The sequence below is a fragment of the Alosa sapidissima genome, chromosome 3 (genome assembly GCF_018492685.1).
Source record: "Alosa sapidissima isolate fAloSap1 chromosome 3, fAloSap1.pri, whole genome shotgun sequence".
NCBI classification, from domain to species: domain Eukaryota; kingdom Metazoa; phylum Chordata; class Actinopteri; order Clupeiformes; family Clupeidae; genus Alosa; species Alosa sapidissima.
Window position 1 is genome coordinate 2,638,915 of NC_055959.1, and position 20,397 is coordinate 2,659,311.

Consider the following 20,397-nt stretch of genomic DNA (forward strand, 5'->3'; position numbering starts at 1 on the left):
TCACAAGGGGAAGAGGGGAATTTGTACCAACTAGCGTGAAATAACTCTCTGGGTACGAGTTTGACAGCGTATTTTGTTAAATGTGGCCAGAACAAAGTCAGGCCGAAATGAATTCATAAAAGATAGATACAACAGAATTGAACACTGGTTGCACTGGTTTATTCAGTTTCACTTCACCTGAGAGTCCCTGCCTTGACGTAGCTTCCGAATTCTGTGTGTGTGTGTGAGAGAGAGATAGAGAGGAAGATAGAAAGGGGTTATGTGCAGTGAGTATTGGTGGATATATTTGCAGTGATGTCAGGGCATTCAGATATTCATCATTTTCTCATAATGGCGCCCCTGATGGGACTCCATGTAAAGACCTGACAGCGGATGGCAAACACGTTGCACGGCAACGCCTGACACTCGACGACTGACCTTTGCTTGCCTCCGTGGACATATTTCTGTCTGTTTGTAAAAATACAGTCGGGAGAGCGAGAGAGAGAGACAGAGAAAGTGTGTGTGTGTTTTTCGCCAACTTTATTATGCAAATATTTCCTCATTGATGTCAATGGCACTAAATGAAAGGCTGTATAGTGCAAGAGCTGGTACACATTAATATGACTGTGGGAACAGGCCGTATGTCCTCTCCTGACCTCCTCAGTGGCCACACGTATGGAGTCAAAATAGGGTCTTTAATATTGAGCTTGGGTAAAGATGTTCACATGTGTATTAAAGTTTTGCAGCTGTGCAAAAGAAGTTCTGTATGTGCAAAGACATTTCGTACCTGTAGAATTTTTTTCTTCATGTGTGAAAGAAATGTGTATCTGTAGAAATGTTTTGTACATATGTGGGGGGGAAATGCGGATCTGTAAAAATATTTGCGTCGCGTAGGAGATTCACACACATACAAAGTATTTGTGCAGGTACATATTTTTTCCACACGTGTACAAAATATTTTTTTTACAGATCCGCATTTCCCCCCCACATATGTACAAAACATTTCTACAAATACACATTTCTTTCACAAAAGTACATAATATTTCTACAGGTACATATTTTTTTTCACACATGTACAAAATATTTCTACAGGTACGAAATTTCTTTGCACATGCAGAACTCCTTTTGCACAGCTGCAAAACTTTATTACACATGTGAACATCTTTTCACAAGCTCTCAATATTAAAGACCCTATATTTTGACTCCATACACACGGTGTACAGCTCACTGACTCACAGCTCCTGCAAGGCCGGGGGCGGCAGCACGCATGCGCACAAGCCTCAAACATGCAGGCCAACATCTACGATTTGAAGAGAGGGCTCAATCAAGACTGAGTTGGACAGAGAAGACAACAGTGGAATGGAACGACCTTGGCCACAATGTAAGCGTCCCCACTTCTGTAAACAATACACAAATAAACAAACAAAACCAATAAAAAAGAGACATTCACTGATACTGCAGTTAAAATAGCCTGTTTTCATAAAAAGAGTCTTGTTTTTTTCCTCTGGGCACATTTAACCACATAAACATCAAAACCTGATTGAAGGTTGGCTTTGAAGGGAGGCATAAACAACAAAGCAATTAAATAAACATGATCCAAGACTCTTCTTTGACAGCAATAGATAGATGAGATGCTAAAACGGTGGAAGGCAGACAATTACTTCCATTCCCCCATGGACAATTAATCTAGCAGACGTGTTCCTGTGATTCTCTCTCGCTGGTGGTAAGCACGAGATGCCTGTGGTTTGTAAGCTTCGCCAAGCAAACACCCTCCAGGACGTATTCAAAAACACAGACAGCACATTGAAAGAGTGTACAGGCTCAAGCGACAGGAGAAGAACACTACTGGCCGTCGATCGTCTCTCCGGGTTTGCAGAGACAGACCGCACAAAAAAACCGAACACAGAAAACACTCGGGAGGTTTGGGGTGGGACGCTTCCTCTCACACGATAAAAACATTTTGGCAGCGTGTTCCTTTGGCAGTGCAAGTCAGACAGGCAATGCTGGCTCTGGGGTGAACACTCACATGCACAAAAAACACTGATACGAATGTTTGTTGGTTTGTTTGTTTGCTTCCCACTTCTTTTTAAATGCACTTATGTGTCTCCAGGACCCCTGGTCTTGGGAAATACAATGATGGATTTTAACAGAGAGAGGGGGAAAAAATAAGCTTCCAAAAAGAAGTCCATGCATTTCGGTTGACAAACGGGGGGGAAATTGAAGAAACGTGGGCCTTCTTGTCATTCATGTTCTGTTTCTCTCGCTTTCTCTTGCTCTCTCTCTTGCTCTCTCTCCCTCTCTCCCCCAGTCTCTCTTTCATTCGCCCTGGCTGCTTGACGTGCTGTTGCGCCCTGTCCGTCCTCGTTCACAGGTGTGTGCTGTCCTGCGACTCAAAGCGGTGTCCCTCGGTCCTGCCGGCGCTAGGCTTGCGGCCGCTCCCCTGGTTGGGGACGGCGGAGAGCGGGTCGGGCCGGATCAGGTACCTGGTGAGAGGACACAGCTTTCATAGGGCACAGAGAGAAGAAGTAGTCAGTCAACCAACACACATGTTGTTGTTTTCTTTTCAGTATATCTGTAGGGCCTCATGCCTTTATGCAACTAGGAGATCTGGGTGTGACAGGACGTGAGTGGGTGAAACAGGTGGGGGCAGGACGGGAAACTGACCCGTGGAAACATCGACCCCTACATGGTCGGGATGCTTCTGCTTTTTTAAAATAATAATAATAATAATAATAATAATAATAATAATATTATAAATATTAATATTTAAATATTTTAATTATATTATGTACTTTTTAAATTTTAAACTATTGCCCTTTTATTGGTTTTATTTACTATTAAATTTACTTTTTTATTTACTCTTTGCTTTTGTTTATGTAAAGCACACTGAATGACCCATGGGTGCTAATAAACTTGACTTGACTTGACTTCTGCCACGGCACCCCACAACACACATCTGTTTTTGGACATTTACTAAATGTGTTGCACACATCAGTTTCTCCCAAAGGGAGGAAAATCTGCACTGAGAGTCAGCTCTTTTTGATCAGGCTCGTAATTGCACATCCATCAGTCCCATTAGTTTAGTAATTAACATGACCATGAAAGCTGACAAGCCTGCTTAATTACTCTGGAACTGAACATCATTACCATACCACAGCTCCACTATAGCAAATGCAGAAATCCTACAGCAGTTTTAGATTTACATTTATATTTATATTTATATTTAGTTCAATGTTTGAGGAAGAGATGAGAGTGTCACATTGAAACATTGTGGAGAGGAGTGATTATGTTGTCCCTCAGGGGTGTGTGAAGGGAGTTGTGTGTGTGTGTGTGTGTGTGTGTTGATGTTGGCTCTACTCACACAACGTCATGCAGCTCCAGTCTAGTGTCAGGCGAGGGGTTGATGAGGATGTAGGAGAGCCTGTTGCATTGGTCAGTCATCCCGTCTGACAGGAAGTACATGCAGGGGACACAGGAAGCATGGAAGGCGTCACCAGTGAGAACACACAATGGAGAGGACAGAGGACAGTCCAGCATGTAGCGGCTCAGGTACAGACACCGCTGCCTTGTTGCCTGTTTTATTATAGGCTTCAGCTTTGTTTCAGATAGCTGGCTAGGTAACGCTAGTCTGTCCCAATGTCCTTTAATGACTGCTGACTGGATTCAAATAACAATACTAGTTTTAGCAAAGTCCTTTTAGGCAAGTCCCTCCACTCGGCGGCCATATTGTAACGCTTTTTGGGCATTAATCGGGCATCTATTTTGGGCAGAACTGTGTTTGCGCAAGGCTTCACGAATCACGACACACAACCTTGCTCCAGCTGCGAGATCACAACATATGATTGGCACGATGTATTCACAACATACCACATGATTGGCATGATGTATGAACAAGATACTGCATGATTGGCACGATGTATTCACATGTCAACTTTTGTCGGCGGAAGGTGCGGGATATGTGTAGACGACTGCCATGTTTGCTTTACAAACTAACCCCATGCATTTCTATGGGAGATTCTTTGAGTGCTGTGTCTCCTCAGTAGAAAGGCATGTTGAGAGTGCAGAACCCTGACCATATCTCGTAACAAGAGCAAAACAAGTCAGATCTGCTCCAAAACCAGATGTATTCTTTCTAAGCCCATGCTACACCTTTCCACTAAATGTCATGAAAATCGGGCTAGTAATTTTTGTATAGCCTAGTCCTGCTTACAGACAAGCAACCAAACAGCCAAACATAGCACTAAAAAAGTCCTCGATGGAGGAAAAAGAATGTAGAGAGAGGAGTCTGAATGTATTTGATTATTGTCAACAGCAGCACTAGAACAAAGGAGCACAACCTGTGCTCAGAAAGAAGGGCTCACTACAGTGAACTGTGCTGTGTGAAAGAAGCACACTAATGCACTAGGGGTGTGTGTGTGTGGGGGGGGGTGGGGAGTGCTAATGCACTCAGGCCACATGGAGAACTGTCAATCAACTACTATGAGGACAGAGATGGAGCAGAGGGACAAATACACACACACACACACACACACATACATAAACACACAGACAAATGTGCAATGACAAGGGACATCCTCACGCACACACACATACACACACAAATGGCAACATGTGGAAGGAACAGGAATTTACATAAACACTGAGGTAAATTGGTCAGAATTTCATTCTGGGCTCTATCTTGGCGATCAGAAACGGATGGTCAGAGGTGCAAAGTTTATAGACAATAAAGGCATGGCCAGTCCATATTCACTAATTTGATGGCACGATTATGTGGTGAAATGTCGGGAGCTTGGCGCATAAGGGTTGTTCTTATGTTTCTTAATCAGTCATGGGTGTGTTTTGGGCGTAACATCCTTTAAACCAGTGGTTCTTAAACTTTTTGTCTGGCGACCCCCCAAAAAACATGGGCCAAGTCTCGCGACCCCCTTCTCTCTAACCGGTGGAATTTGGTTTCAAAATGTTGTGAGATGGGCATTGGAAGCAGAGGCAAAAAATGTCTTCTCTCATAGGTAGGCTGTCAACATCAAAGTTCCCCAGTTTGAGAACCACTGCTTTAAACCAATGAGAAGGACATCGGTCATTCCCTTTAACAGCAAAAAGCGCCACTTCAAACAGCGCATCGGCATTTTGATAGTCAGCGGTGCATTTGAAGGAATCTGCTTGCACGCTCAACCTTTTTTCAGTGATGTACCCCCTGTGAAATATTTGTTTAGCCAAGTACCCCCTAACCAGCGCAAAGCATTTTTAGTTGAGAAAAAAGACTTAAAACAGAGCACTGTGGCATCAGTGTCTAATTTATTAAACTTTGGAACTGATAAACATACAAAATTCAAACATTTGGAAAAAAAAATATTTTGAACATTTTCAATTTTAATAATCCATGACTAAATTTATTGCAAATTTTGCAAATGATATGTATATTTTAAAATCTCACGTACCCCCTGGAGTACGTGTACCCCCATTTGAGAATCACTGCCGTATGGAACAGGCATTTACACTAAACCTTGCTTTACTAAAACCTGTTTGTGACTAGCAGAGCATAGCCTGCATGCATCTGCTCTCGTCTATTATTTGAACTCATAGGCAAAGTGAAACTAACTTCACCGTGGTCTCATTGTCAGCATTGTCATGGTCTCTTTGTCAACAACAAAACAGTTCTACACAGTTAATTACTTTCACTATTGACTGACAATGGGTTACCATCGAAAACATAGCCTGAAAAATCCTGCAGAGGAGTTGCTTCAGCTGTGCTTCATATGCTCCATTCGTTATAGACCAGGTTCTCCTTGGTCAGTGGCGTAATGCTTTTTAGATGGTGTAAGATAGCGATTTTTAGATAATGTGCTAGAGTCCACACCTTAAGTAATTAATTGGCACACCCCTGGGTGCATTGTTTAATAAAAGAGAAGTGCATGGCAAAAAATTAGAGTGTAAGATAGACGCTTCGGTCAGCGCAGATCCATAGTCATGATGATGAAAAGAGTGAAGAGGGCTGAGGAGAAGCTAGTAGCTAACCTGAATTGTCCAATTGTCATTGCTCAATCAAATCTATTAGTATTAATATTGTGTTTATTACTTATGTGTATTAATTGATTGCTTCAGAGACACCATATATTTCTACTCCTTAAAACAGCCATATGGATGTTCAATCATTTCATGAAATTAATAAAAATACTGTTAACACAGTGCATAGGCAAGCACAGTAAAGAGTACTGCTTCTTATTTCTTCAAATTAGTCTACCTTTCGAAGAATGTTAATTTTGCTTAAATATGAAATATATTTCAATTTAATAGTCCACGACTTAACAATTTAGTTTTGGCCCGTGGCCCTCCACCCCGATAACACACACACACACTCACACACACACACACACACACACACACGCATACTCACTGAATCCGGACGGCGAGAGGCCCAGGTGCTTCATACGGGTGCGCACCAGTGCATTGAGCTCCTGGCGCTCGGAGCGGCGGAAAAGCGTGAGCCGCTGCTGGCTGATGCGCTCGGCCGTGCTGCCCGGACCCTTGGAGCCGCTGCCCAAGCCGCGCCCGCCCTTGCGGCTGAGCCGCCGCGCCCACTGCATGCTCTTGCGCCGCAGGAGCGGGTGCTCGGACATGTGCGAGTGCGAGGAGGACGGCGGCTCGGAGGAGGTGGAGTTGCGGTGCGGGCCCGTGCGGCACAGCAGCGGCTCTCGGGGCTCCCGCGTGTCCTCGTAGTCCTCCACCGTGATGGACACCTGCGACTGGGACAGAATGGGGGCAGCGTCACGCGCTGCACATCTCAGGGCTAAGCTACGCCAGACGCGTAACTGTAGCGCTCCGTTCGTGTTTTGCGTCTGCTGCAACAATTAGCTTCCACTGTAATCAATGAAAGTAGCTACACCAGACGCGATAGCAGCGCGTATGTTCGAAAAAAATAAGACCATTCTTCTAAAATGGATTTTACGCGTCGCGAACGGAACGCTTCAGTTACGCGCCTGGTGTAGCTTCCCTGTCACTGTGCACACATGATATTTCATTATGACAGGACAGCAAAGAGGCTGCCAGGAAGCGAGTGATAGAGAGACATGGGGTGGGATTGGGAAATGACCATGGCCGCGTGGGCTCCTGGACCCAGGTGTGGCATAGGCACTGCAGCGCCCCCCTCAGTGTGCATTCCTATTCCAGCTGTTCACTAAGATGACAGAGTGAAGATGTGTGCTCTTCCATAGACTTGTGCACTGCTACATAGGCATGAAAAGAAACTTGGCTGGATAATACTGTGATGTTTCAACACAGCTCAAATAGCAGAGAAGGGTGTTTGCAGTTCCAAAGTCACAGGTTTGACAAGAACGGAGCATGCATACTGCAAAAATTGTCTGCCTAATGTACTGGAAGCACTTTAATTAATAGTATTTAGTGATGTGATTGGTGTGACATGAGACACTGAGATTGTAACTGAAGATGACAGGCCCATTCTAGTTCTTCTTCTGAGAAGTCGGACTTTCCTATACCTCGGAGACAGGTAGTTTCTGAGCTTCTGTGCGGTAGATGCCGATGGGGATATCTCCTGTGGATGAGCAGAGCTTCTGGTAGAGGCGCCCGTATGTGCGGATCCACAGGTCCTCCTCCGTGATCTTCATCTAGTGCATGATAATGGTCAAACAGAACATACAGTAGCACGTTCAACTCATTCATTGGTCTGAAGTAATATTGTTTTAATATTAAACTGTAATCTGTATACTTATAAAATCAAGTGGCACTCTACTGACAATAATATGCATGTATGAAGGTACAAGAAGAACAAATAAAATGTTGTCTAGTTGTACCCTGACGGTTGTCTCCTTGAGTAGAAAGTACACAATACATAAAGTATATGAAGAGTTTTATGTACTCACAACACATAAAAAGCCAGACCCGGGCATGGAGTCAAGGCCAAGCAGCAGTCTGGCGATGGAGATCATGTAGTCTTTCACAAAGGACTGTCAGAAGTTGGATAATGTCATTTTGGAGGAGGAACATGTCAAACATATTATAAGCCATCCACAATCAATATGAGAATTATAACAATGACTCTGAGAAGATGGTCAGTACCTGATAGAGTAAGGTGTCCAGCATGCTTACGCTAAAGACTTTCCCCGCAGCGAACGGCAGTCGGAACATGAACACCAGGTTGGAGCCTTTCTCCCTCTCCTTCTGTAGTGGGTGGAGGCAGAAGGAGGAGTGGGGCATGCATGGAGACACAAGGATGTGAGGTAGGTAGCAGAAAGACAGGCACAAAAGAAGGTTTGCTTTCAAATAAACCTTTTACGGCCCGGCAATCCAAAACAATATCAATGTAAACTATCTTCATTTTTAACGTAACTCTCTGATCAAGGGAAGAGTGGAGGAGAGAGAGAAAGAGAGAGAGGAAGCCTGTGCAGAGACGAGGCTCACAACTGGCCTTCAAGTGTTCTTCCAAGATTTCTCTTCCATTACTCTTTCATTGCCTATTACTGGAGTTGCTCTTAGGTTACAGGAGATAAAAGGCCCTCTTACCTTCTCCAGTTTGGAGAGGGCCAGTGAATAGTGGTCTTTGACTTTGAACTGCATGAAGCGCATGTTGGCGGGGTGGGTGAGCTCTGTTATGATGCTGAGAGCTGGAAACAGCCTGTAAAGTGCCGAGAGAAGAGCGAGAGAAAAGGAGAGAGAGAATGAGGAACAGAGAGGGGGAGAGAGAGAGAAAGCAAAAAAGAGAAACAGAGTGAAAGAGAGAGAGAGAGAGAGAAGGCGAGGAGAGAGCTCTTAAAGCAGCTTATAGTACACACTGTTCACAATCAGATACTTTCATGACCAGGGATTTTTTTGCTTAAAAAGGCACAGGGGCAAAGAAAGGTGTGGATGTACTGTGAGTACAAGGTTGGTGAGTGGTCTCATTGTATATTTTGTGCTATTACACTGTGTTTTTGCACACAGCATTTCATTTTAGAGGTGCAGTGTGTGACTCCGAGACACCTTTAAGATGAGACACACTGATGAACACAGAGCATACCTGAAGAGTGTCTGAACATTGACAATGGTCTTAGCGTCTGCCATGTAATCCTCCTCTGCTATCATCGAGCTCTCCTTATCTACCACCACCATAGTGTCTGCAAACGTGACTCCACAACGCAGCAGGCTGTCTAAGCTTCAGAGAGAGAGAAAGGGACAGACAGAGACAGAGGGGGGGGGAGAGAAAGAAAGAGAGAGGGAAATACAGAGAGAAAAAGAAAGAGAGAGAATGAGACTGGGCAATAAGATTACAGTGAGGTTGACCATATGTGGAATACTGGAAGATGAATAAAGCCCAGCTTATCACTTACTTATCTATAGAGCCCACAGTATAGAACACCATAGGGAACCAGCATATAGCTTCTAAAAAGTCTGCCTCCGGTCTGAAGAATAAGAAAAAGGAGGGAGGGAGAGAGAGAGAGGGAACAAAAGAGAAACAGACAAAATGAAAGGCACAAACAACGCACTGAAACACATCAGTAATATCATTATGTGCATTGATTGCCTCCATAACAAATGGTCATTACAAGACAACATGGCTGTGCTTACATTGTTTAAATCATTTTCCTCGTCTTGGGAGCAAAAAAAAAAGCCCTAACCTTTAATATGCAATAAAAAAAATCCTTTTCCCCGTCCCTTTAATGTGCTGAACAAAGACATAATGCCCCATGGCCAGAGGCAACGCACCAGCTGAATGGCTACATCGGGGCATGACTCGAGTGTTTACGGCATTTCAATGCATTAGAGGGGAGCATTCAGCAGTGTACCGTGCGGCAGGCTAGACAGAGATTACTTCTCATAATACATGCAAAGGCTCGTTAGAGCCGCCGGTCAGACAGCGGAAATGAGAAGAATGCTCATGTCACGCCGAGGCAAACCCCCTCTCCATTCCTCATGGCTAATCGTTGCGGGGTTGGCGGTGCGGTGCGACTCCATCAGCGCAGTCGTTTATCTATGCCTTCATTAACGGAGACAGACACGCACCAATATCCAGTCAACTAATTAGATGATTCATTTTTATCAGGCTGTTGAGCTTACTGGAAAATGTAACAACCCGGCGCTAAGAATTAGCATTAAACATTAGCACTGGTGCTGCTAGCAGTTCACCGGTTTAGCCATGGAAGGCCTCGCATCATGACTTCCACTCTGCTGGTGGGTGGTTCTTACATGCTCTCGAGCAGAAGCACAATGGGGTTCAGCTCCTTCCTGGGCCGGTAGTAGGCCCGCAGAGGGACGATGAAGTTGTAGAGTCCGTTGCCCGCACTCTCGGCCGACACGATGATCAGCTTGTTCTTGAACCCATAGGAACGGGCGTCCTCAAACGGGATGTGAGGGCAGGACTACGGAACAGAGGGCAGATGTGATGAGCATACCTGTCAACACTCCCGTTTTTCCCGGGTTTCTCCCGTATTTCAAGGTCATCTCCCAGCACCCTCCCGTTTTGTTATTTCTCCCGGAAAACTCCCGTAATTTGCATGGCCATCAAACTTCATTTTAAAATCATTAGTCCATTCAAGTTGCCAGATTGTGTATGAAATACACCCTACACATACACGATCACTTAGTTTCAATTTCAACCGTTTTATCATAGGCTAAAACCTGGCAACCCAAAACCCAAATAAGGAAGCGGGTGCCGACTGCGCAGCCTGAGTCTCATCGTAAGCAAGCGGGCTAGTTGAATGGCCTACTCCAGAACTAGCTGTTGTGAAATTGTTGGGAATTTAATTGATTAACACATCACATAAAGTGTTATTGAGTGTTGTTGATACACTGAACTTGTGCCCTCGGAACCAAATCTGACAGCAAGCAGCTTTGGAGTTTTGGAAGTAGGCTGCAGGCAGGCAGCTGGTGGATACATAACTGGCATGCGTAAGGTAATGGTAAGGTAAAAGCAACGACCGAAATGCAGTGTTGAAACACGTGTATGAAACATATTAAATATGCAAACACAGATCCGGTATAAACACAGATCCGGTATAAACACTGACCGCCCCCCCCCCCCCCCCCCGAAAAAAAATCTCCCGTTTTTGGAAAGCTAAATGTTGACAGGTATGTTGATGAGATATGAAGGAAAGGCCAGCACAGAAAAGAGAAACAGAGAGAGAGAGAGAGAAAGAGATGGTAGAAGAAAGAGGACGTGAATGGAGAAGCAGATTTAAAAGGTTAGGAAGAATGAGGTCTCGAGAGAGACTTTGTCAGTGGGAGAAGGCCAGTTGTGTTAAGTGTGTTGAGGTACGGTAAGCCTGTTAATGACTTCAGGAGGGATGTTTCACCACAGGGGCTTTGCTGTTTCATGCATTTTCCATGAGGGGCCGAGCTGAGCTGAGCTGAGCTGCGGCTCTGTCTCGGTCTCTCACCTTGTCCAGACGGAGGCAGCAGAAGGGCATCTTCTCCTGCAGCAGGTGGCACAGCGCGGGCGAGCTGCCAATGTAGGGGGAGTTCAGTGGGTACCCCTTCACCCACCTGCCACAGTAATGAGCGCACACACCACACACACACACACCTCATTAAACTTTAACCACATTCTCATTAGTAGTCAGCGGTTATCAGAAGACCTAGAGCAAACTCACTAACTATGCATATTAACATTCATAACAGTCGACGACCCATAAAATAAGGACATCTTAGGAATGAGGAACACTGTGTAGCCCTGTGCTATATTTTCTTTAATTACCTTTACATTAAAAATATTAATAAATAATTACAAATGTTTTGGAATGTACTATGCCGAAATGTATTTGAATATTTTACTTTCTGTAAGTTTATTGGTTATGAAGTTTAAGTTGACCTTTGCACTGGAACCTGTTGCCACGAAAAGAAGAGAGTGGAGGAGGAAGAAGGAAGATGAAAGCAAGCGGATGGCTTCTCTGATCTCACTGCTGAAAGCATAAGTTTACACGGTTATAGCTCTATCTCTAGGACATTGGAGTGGAGTTTAGCTGACTAGAGTTGTCGGACAGATAACTTAAGTATCAGTGACGGTATATTTTCTCAGTTTGATAGACTTTGAAGTCACATTAATTTCAGTCAAGTGGCGAATTTATGCATGGTCGCCGTCTTAGCTCAACGTACTCTTAGTCGTATCAGTAGTTAACATTGTGCACTGGGACTTTGCAAACTGAGTTGGAGTAGAGTTCTCAACGGGCCTGAAAATTACAACCCGACCCGACCCGGCCCGTGGCTTTTAAAGCCCGGACCCGATGTAACCCGACACATCAACATGAATTATCTGCCCGAACCCGGCCCGCGGCCCGACGTAAAATATACGTTTTGACTGTTAACCCCTGACTTTATTTAGGTGAAGATTCAATACATTAGCGTAACAATTTACTTAAAACTGATTTTCTCCTCTTCTGGCGTAGGCTATGGTGACGGAAGAATGCCAACTTTGGATGCGGTTATCTTAGCGATGCTTTTTGCAACACCCTCGATAGGCTACATGTCGTTGGAAAGCTTAGTTTATGGCCGTTCATGTAACTTAACAATAACTTAATTTTGTAAATTTTACCACAGTGATTGGTTTCGCCTTGCAGGGTCACATATTTCATCTGCACCTTGCATTTTGAGCATTGCACATAACCTGTAGAATTTCCATCAGAATCCAGCACCACTCCAAACACTTTCCAGACCTGTGATTTTCCCACTCCTGTAGTAGCGACGGTGAATTCACCTGCGGCAAGTTTACCTTTCACCAACTCCATCTTCTTATCCAGGCTAAAGGCGTGCACGCAGCGGCGTCAGGTCTGCCTCTCTCCATGATGCACGTTGCACGCAGCAACCAGACTTTCTTTACGGTGAACAGCAGCGATGATTTTTTCACTGAGCGGAAAAGAGTAAGCCCGAGGTCCCTCCCGACCCGAGTCATTTGCTTATATTTTCGACCCGAACCCGGCCCGAACCTGCGGTACGCACCCGTCGGGTTTATCGGGCCGACCCGACCCGTTGAAGTTGGAGGAACAACTCTGTGCACTGGAACTTGGACAAGGTGTACAGAAGAATTAGCCTGACTGCCTGTGTTAACGAGTTAGCGCTTCACAGACGGCAACGACAAAACTTTCCTTCTCTTCCGGACCTGCAGGTAACTGGCATGCCATGTTTATTTTGCTTGTAAGAGTGACGGGGCCGTATAGTTTTTGGTCTCAACGAACGCAAGCAACTTACAGGCCTGCAACGAGGGTGACATTTTAGTTTGATAAGCTGGCATAGGGTACATTTATCTTTTCACATGAGAGACTGTTATTGCATTGTGTGTGTATTTCAAGGGTTGCTTATGCTATTTGAATGTTTGCCACTGAGTTTCATACTGGAAATATTGGTTTGACTGTGAGAGCACTAGGTGCCTAAAGGTGATGTCATTTAAATAATATTTGAGTTAGGTAAAAAGATTCCATTTGGGATATTGTCCTTTGAACTGAAGGGTGGTAAATGCTTTAAGATTACCTACATGTAATTTCATTTATATTTTAGCCAAGTAAAAGCTTTATATTTTTACAATACTTTTTGAAGTGTTGATGTTTTCATTAGATCTTAGATACTTAAAAAAGAGTGATTACAAGTTCACAGAAGCTTATATCTCAAAACCTTAAATACAATTACTACTTATAAGTTAAAAGAACTCAGGGCGTCCCAACAAGTGAGTTATAGAACTTATTAATGAGACATGCCCATTACTGCGGCATTGGGGCGCTACAACTGTATTCCCGGGCACGTTGAGGTGGTCAGAATTATACATACAGGACGACACATGAGAACACACACACACACACACACACACACTCCAATCTAGCCCATCAATCGCCAGACTGTTGTAGACTCCACCTTTAGGCTGGGATCACACTGACCAGCGACAAGCAGCAGGTTTCCTATTGTTCTCTATGGTTCGGCAGCAGAGCGGTGGCAGCGCTAGCGTTGAACTTGGTTCAACTTTCAAAGCGCAACGCGAGTGTATTCAATTGTCAGTTTAGGCTAACCGTTTGTGTTACTTAGGAATGAGATGGAACATAATATGGTCTGAGCGTTGTGTTACGCTTGCCGCTGCCGCTGCCGCTTTCCAATTTCCGCTGGTCAATGTGGTCCCCGCCTTAAAGGTGTGATGTCTTCATGTACAGGCTCCCCATTACTTACTCGCAGTGTCCACCCCACCATGGCACCTTCTGGTCGCGGTCGCCCTCCTCCTTCCCCTCCTCTCCGCCCTCATCCTCCGACTGGTCCCCCAGCAGGTCAAAGGTGGCACTGCCCACGCCGTCCACCAGCTCAAGCACGGGTGCGATGCTGTGCCTTCGCTCCTCCGCCGACTCCCCCATGGCGGGCAGCGCCAGGGTGTTGGCACCCACCACCTCCGACCTGCCCCCGGTCCGTACGCCCGGCCCGCCACCCAGCACCATGCCCCCTGTGCCCTGGCCCTCTGGGCTGCTGTCGCTGGAGTCGTGCAGGTCGATAGCCACCGTACCTGTGGGTGGGGACAGAGGATCACATATCGCTCAAATACAGAATGACTTACTTTGGTCAACAAAATGTGCTTGTTTTATCCACCAAATGCATTCAGAAGTGCATTCAGACTTGATTTGTGCTATGACAGAATGTGCTGTCTCTCAAAGTTTCATGGACACAATACTGCCACAAAATGTATTAAGCTGTTGTATTGTTTCATCTGGAATTAATGCATTCATAATGCAATACAGTCATTCTTTTCTGTCATGAGAACAGTCACCAGAGCAGAATGATTATAGGCGTGGTCCTCATAGATTTCACTAGATGGTGGTATTGGATAAGCGTCCTTGTATTACTCAGCGCTATGATTTTGCTAAACAGTAATTCAAATAACTTGTCTGAAATATTCAACAGTTGCCTCTAGGTAAAAATACAATGAAGTGTTTAATGTTAACGACACTTAAACACACACACATGCACACACATTTAGGGATGTTTTCACACAGTGATATTTAATTTATATTAGTTAGTCTCAATCACACATATATTTAAACTAAAATAGAAGCATGATTGCACAGTTCATATACAAAGTGCAAATTGGTCAACGTAACAAGAAAGTCTGACAAATATGCTCCCTTACAACTGACTTTTGCCAAGATTGTCACTGACAGCTGAACGTGTAAAGAGACATTTTGTAAGAATTCCAATGACTGCAAAATGGTCTGTAAAAATATCTGTGCCAGTGCCGGGACGCAAGGGGGCTTTGACCCACCCTGTAACTGTAGCAGACACACAGAAAGTGGAGGTATTAAACTGACCCAGGGCTTTTACTGGGGTGAAGCAATGTGCGATATTGAAGCAATATAATTACAATGGGAGCGCCTAGTTTTTCCCACTGCAACCACGCTGCACATAGCTTTAGAGCTTTGAAAGGAAAACAAGGCATGTGTTTTTCAGAGAATGGAAGCCTTTTTCTGAGGGCTTCTTTTTCTCTCTTGAGAAGCGAATAAGAGTGATTCATTTTCTTGAAAATGCCTTTTGAGTCACCAGGGTTGTCACAGTGTGAGAATAAAATCACATAGTTCAAAAGCACACATCTCTTAGCAAAAACAAGTTTGTGGAAGTGTACTGTTGGTCTACTTATTTCAAACTAAGCATGCATATAGCTTACTTTTTGTGTACTAATCATAGATACACTAAATTGATTTAAACTTCCCTTATAATGATACATAAAGGTTTCAGTACACTACCATTTAAAAGTTTGGAGTCACTTATAAATGTCCTTATTTTCATCATTAATGTTGTAAATGACTGTAGAAAGAAATGGCTGATCTTTAATGCAATATCTACATTGCCCATTATCAGCAACCATTCATCCAATGTTCCAAAGGCACATTCTGTTTACTAATCTGATATCATTTTAAAAGGCTAACTGAGAAAACATTGGAGAATCCTGCATGACAGATTCTAATATTACCCCTCCATAAAGACTGTGTTTACGTTTAAATTGAGTTGGGTTGACTACCTAAGTTGTTATGTTTTGGCATCCAATACAATATTTGGATTAATATTTTTATTCATAAAGTAAAAATGTTCTTTATTCAGATTAAGTGTTTGAATGTTTGTATTTGTAATCCACTGGTAGTGTTTATATCAGTAAACTTTAAGAGTACTTTGAAGGACAGTTAAAATAATGCTTCAAGTATAAAAAATAATACCTGAATGGAAACCTAGTATACACTTTAAAAGTAGGATGTGAAGTCCATGTAAGGAAACTTACAAGTACTTGCAGTATATAAATGATTAAACTTATAGTTTACTTTAGGAATTACTTTAAAGCTCTAAGTGATGTTTCTAAGCAAAAACATTTTTTGTCACATACAACAAACATCACCTCACCATCCACTAGCTGCCTGTCCCCTGAATACACTGTAAAGAAACACGGTCTCTGTGGGCAGCCCAGGCTCCAAAAACGGCAACAAAAACAGCCTGGTTCAGACAATCACCGACAAGATGCACGTTGAGGAGTTTCAGTTTTTTACGGAAGGGAGGGGAAGGGAGGGGTGAGCTAGCTCTCTGTAACATCCCTTCTGCTAACGTCAACAGAAGGGACGTTACCCAACATTGCTTAGAGCACCGGTTTTAGCCCAACTACTCCTGACTAGACACTTAACCCCAAAAGTGCTCCGGATGTGTAAGTCGGCACCGTGGCACCTACACCATAGGTGTGTTAGTGTGTAAAGTGCTTTGAGTGCTCAGAGGAGTGTGAATACCTCACTAATTTCATTGGCAATTCAATTCAGGAAGGTAAGGTAACATTGACAGCTCTAGTTCATTATGGGTTCTTACATATAAGCCTACTGTTTGCCAGCTGGTAGACAGTACTGTGTGCAATGATTAAATCTCCTCACAGTATACCACAAGCGCATTTCTACTAATTAACTTGCCACATAAAGTAAACTTGGGAATTATACTTCACCTGCACTTAAGTGTACTTAATAAAATGAACTTTAAGTATACCTTTTTTTGGTAAAGGATGCCACATTCATCTAACCGGGTGAAATATTGATCAACAGATGACAACATTCAATTCATCTGATAGAGACAAAGTGTTGAAGTGAAACAGAAAAGATTAACTGACATATTTATGTAACTGATGATCTTTTTTTCACGATCTCTGCTGTTCCTTTCTTTATCATCTATGGTTTTCTTTTATCTTCTTTATTGATATTTTTTTAATCTTCTTGACACAATAAAATGTATCAATCATGCACAAAAATGACACACACCAAAAAATGATCAATAGGGCTTTGAAACAAACATAAAAAGCAAAGTACAAATGACCAACAAACTAAGGTAGAACAGGAACCGTACCGTAAACCAAAATAAGGTCAAATCATATCAAACCTCACAGCACTGAAGTGCGAGCAGCGTGGTACTGACCCATGCTGGCGATGATACTGTGGACGGGCAGGCGCGTGAGGCCGTGGTAAATGGTCTGTGGGACGCCTCTGGGGTCAACGCCCGGCCCCCTCATGGGCTCCCGATGGTCCCTGACGAAGGCCGAGTTCTCCTCTTTGGAGATGTTGATGTAGAAGCAGGTGTCTGAGGCGGACATGATGTGACAGGGCCCCGGGTTCAGCAAGATGTTAGACGTGTCCAGCCGACGCACCCCGATCAGACACACGCCATACCTGCCACCAGGAGAGCACGCTCAGCGGCTGTGTGTGTGTGACTAGGTGTGTGTGTGTGTGTGTGTGTACAGTATGTGTGTATGTGATGGAGCATGTTTGTATGTGTGTATGTGATGGAGCGTGTGTGTGTGAGTGTCTCTGTGTTGTTTGTGTGAGTGTGTGTGTATGACTGATTGTGTGTGTGAGTGTGTGTTGCTTATGTGAGTATGTGTGTGTGTGTGACTGATTGTGTATGTGATAGAGCATGTGTGTGTATATGTGCATGTGGGTGACATGCTGGTCTTACTTCTTGTGTGCATGAAATGAGGCAAAGGTGAAGCTCTTCCCCTGGTACTCCCCAAAAAACTTGCTCTCCTCCAGTTGAATGTGATGCACCTCATTGGCTGAGCACCGCCGGTATGTCCGCTGCCATTGGTCCACTGAGCTGGCCCCGCCCTCCCTGAGACGGCAGTTGAGGACTGGTTACATGGCGACATGACTGACCTTTTCAAAGATTCCCTCACTATGCCCCCCACCTCCTGTTAAATATGACCACCCGTTCACTGACATTTCCATGGCTTTAATGGTTTACATCTAAGAGGGAATCAAACATGTCAGTTTGCAAAATGGACAAAACATGATGTTATGATGCTGCTTTAAAAACAAAAGGAGAGAAAGAGACACAAGCCCACACATGTGATGTAACACCACACATTGCATGATGTGTCCCCTCTGTGAATGGAGGAACAGGGGCTTTAATGGAGAGAAATGAGGGATTGTGTGTGTGTTTGTGTGTGTGTGGAGGAGAGAGGAGGAAGGGAAGGAGAGGAGAGGCAGATGCAAAAAGACGAAGGAGGAGGAAAGGTTGGTGAGCGAGAGAGAGAGATGAAGGAAGGGAGGGAGGGGAGCTTCGGATCATGGACACACTGCTGTTGGTCTGGTGTCCGACAGGACATTTGTGCACTGACCTGGAGAGGGGCTGGAAGGCTCCGGTGCGCTGTCTGAAGGCCTCTGAAGGTGCTGCCCTGAAGAAAGGAAGCATGGGAGCAAGGGATGGACAGAAAGAGGGAAGGAATGAAGGAAGGAAAGAGGGAGGGAGAGAGGGAGGGAGGGAGGTGGGGTATGGTAGGTGTGATGATATCATGTGGGATGGCAAAAGCGTAAAAAATTGAATGCTGAGGTTTTTCTCCTAAATGAGTTTAGGAAGATGAGAAGAAGTTTGAAGCGTTAAAGTATGGGTGTCTGCGGCGTGCATATATGGGGTGTGAGTGTGTTAATGTGTGTGTGTGTGTGTTTGGTGTGTGTGGATGTGTGCGTGTATATAGGGTCAGAGTGTGTTACTGTGTGTGTGTGTGTGCGTGTGCCATGTGTGTGTGTGTGTGCATGGGCGGACTGGCCATCTTGCATACCGGGCATTTTCCCGGTGGGCCGACGCACCTTTTGGGCCGATAGAATAGGCTATATATATAATTTAATTATTTTGGCCAACGATCGGCCCAAAGGAAGGACAATCAGCGGCCCATTGGTAACATTTCAATATTGACACTGGACTGATCCAATAACAGCTCACGTCAGGCCCCACCCCTCCCATTTTGGCTCAGAGCCAGGATTCTGTGAGCGCATCAAAAGTTAATCGAAGTTGCCTACACGAAATTGCGGCGGGTGCCGGTAGTGACAATTGTGCAAAATTAACACCAATGTAGAAGCTTCAAAAATACAATATTGCAAGTAGGCTAGCATATGTCAGCAACATGTTGAAGTTCGTTGAGTTTGAACGAGGATGTAAGCAAGCATACACAGAAGGGTTCTATCTTGGGATATGGTAAAGAAGGGTTAAAAGACTGTAGACTGACGGAAATGTAAGTTACAAAACGTCACGTCATGCACAAGCCAACTAAGCTACAGTATATATAACCTATACGATAGGCTACTGGAAGACACTAAAAATAATTAGTTCATGTAGCTGTACTGTTCCAAAATGTACAAGCAATGTACGTAGGTAGGTAGTATAGCCTACAGGAATAAAATATTTCCAGCAACAGCCCTGTTGTTTCAGTTGTCCTACAGTGATAACTGGTATAAATTACATTAATGTCTAAGACAATCTCTTTACACATAGGCTTCAGTAATTTTTGGTGCTGCTGTCAATTGTAGCCCATTGAATCATTTGAAATGATACTTTGAATTCAAGTAGAAACTCTTCTTTAATAATTGCTTGTTAGCCTACTTGAATATGGAGATCATATGCTCCATGCCTACCTCTGATCAGTCAGAGAGATAACCAATGAGGCCTACATCACTTTCAGTGCTCCATGATAGTTGAAAATATATGCATATTTAAGGGTAATGCAAAGATTTTGTATTTAATTAGGTGTGCCTGACCGATTTGAGGGCCGCTTGGGCCAAATATGCCAGGGCCGATTTTTGGTCCCAGTCCGCCCCTGTGTGTGTGTGTGTGTGTGTGTGTGAGAGAGAGAGTGAGAGAGAGAGAGAGAGGAGAGAGAGAGAGAGAGAGAGAGAGAGAGAGAGAGAGAGAGAGAGAGAGAGAGAGAGAGAGAGAGAGAGAGAGAGAGGCGGTCTCCACTCACTGTCCTCTTGATGAGTGAATCAGTAAGGTGATCAGGGTGGAGGTGGCTGGACAGACGCAGTTGAGAGCCAGCATGGCATACTTAAACTCCTCTTCACACACCACATGGTCTACAGACACAAAAGCACCCCCCCCCCACACACACACACACACACACACAGAGACACACACACACGTCAGGGGGTAGAACAAACAAAAACCTTTACCCACAATTACCCG

General features: G+C 44.3%; 1 protein-coding gene across 3 annotated transcripts in view; it reads right to left on the reverse strand.

Annotated features, from left to right (window-relative positions):
• Nucleotides 1–478: 478 nt before the first annotated feature.
• LOC121705838 (potassium channel subfamily T member 2) overlaps nucleotides 479–20,397 on the reverse strand; it is a 74,796-nt gene continuing 54,877 nt past the window's right edge. The window contains exons 15-30 of one of the 3 annotated variants that reach the window (XM_042087105.1): nucleotides 20,180–20,288; nucleotides 18,560–18,616; nucleotides 17,899–18,051; nucleotides 17,362–17,612; nucleotides 14,113–14,437; nucleotides 11,346–11,451; nucleotides 10,156–10,328; nucleotides 9,300–9,371; nucleotides 8,990–9,124; nucleotides 8,497–8,608; nucleotides 8,053–8,154; nucleotides 7,857–7,940; nucleotides 7,473–7,601; nucleotides 6,374–6,722; nucleotides 3,341–3,425; nucleotides 479–2,462 (exon numbers count right to left, since the gene is read on the reverse strand). In XM_042087105.1, coding sequence (XP_041943039.1) covers nucleotides 2,345–2,462; nucleotides 3,341–3,425; nucleotides 6,374–6,722; nucleotides 7,473–7,601; nucleotides 7,857–7,940; nucleotides 8,053–8,154; nucleotides 8,497–8,608; nucleotides 8,990–9,124; nucleotides 9,300–9,371; nucleotides 10,156–10,328; nucleotides 11,346–11,451; nucleotides 14,113–14,437; nucleotides 17,362–17,612; nucleotides 17,899–18,051; nucleotides 18,560–18,616; nucleotides 20,180–20,288 — 2,360 coding nt within the window. In that variant the 3' untranslated portion in view covers nucleotides 479–2,344. Of the gene's footprint in view, nucleotides 2,480–3,340; nucleotides 3,426–6,373; nucleotides 6,723–7,472; nucleotides 7,602–7,856; nucleotides 7,941–8,052; nucleotides 8,155–8,496; nucleotides 8,609–8,989; nucleotides 9,125–9,299; nucleotides 9,372–10,155; nucleotides 10,329–11,345; nucleotides 11,452–14,112; nucleotides 14,438–17,361; nucleotides 17,613–17,898; nucleotides 18,052–18,559; nucleotides 18,617–20,179; nucleotides 20,289–20,397 lie in introns of all 3 variants that reach the window. The other 2 variants (XM_042087107.1, XM_042087106.1) reach the window with 2 other exon arrangements.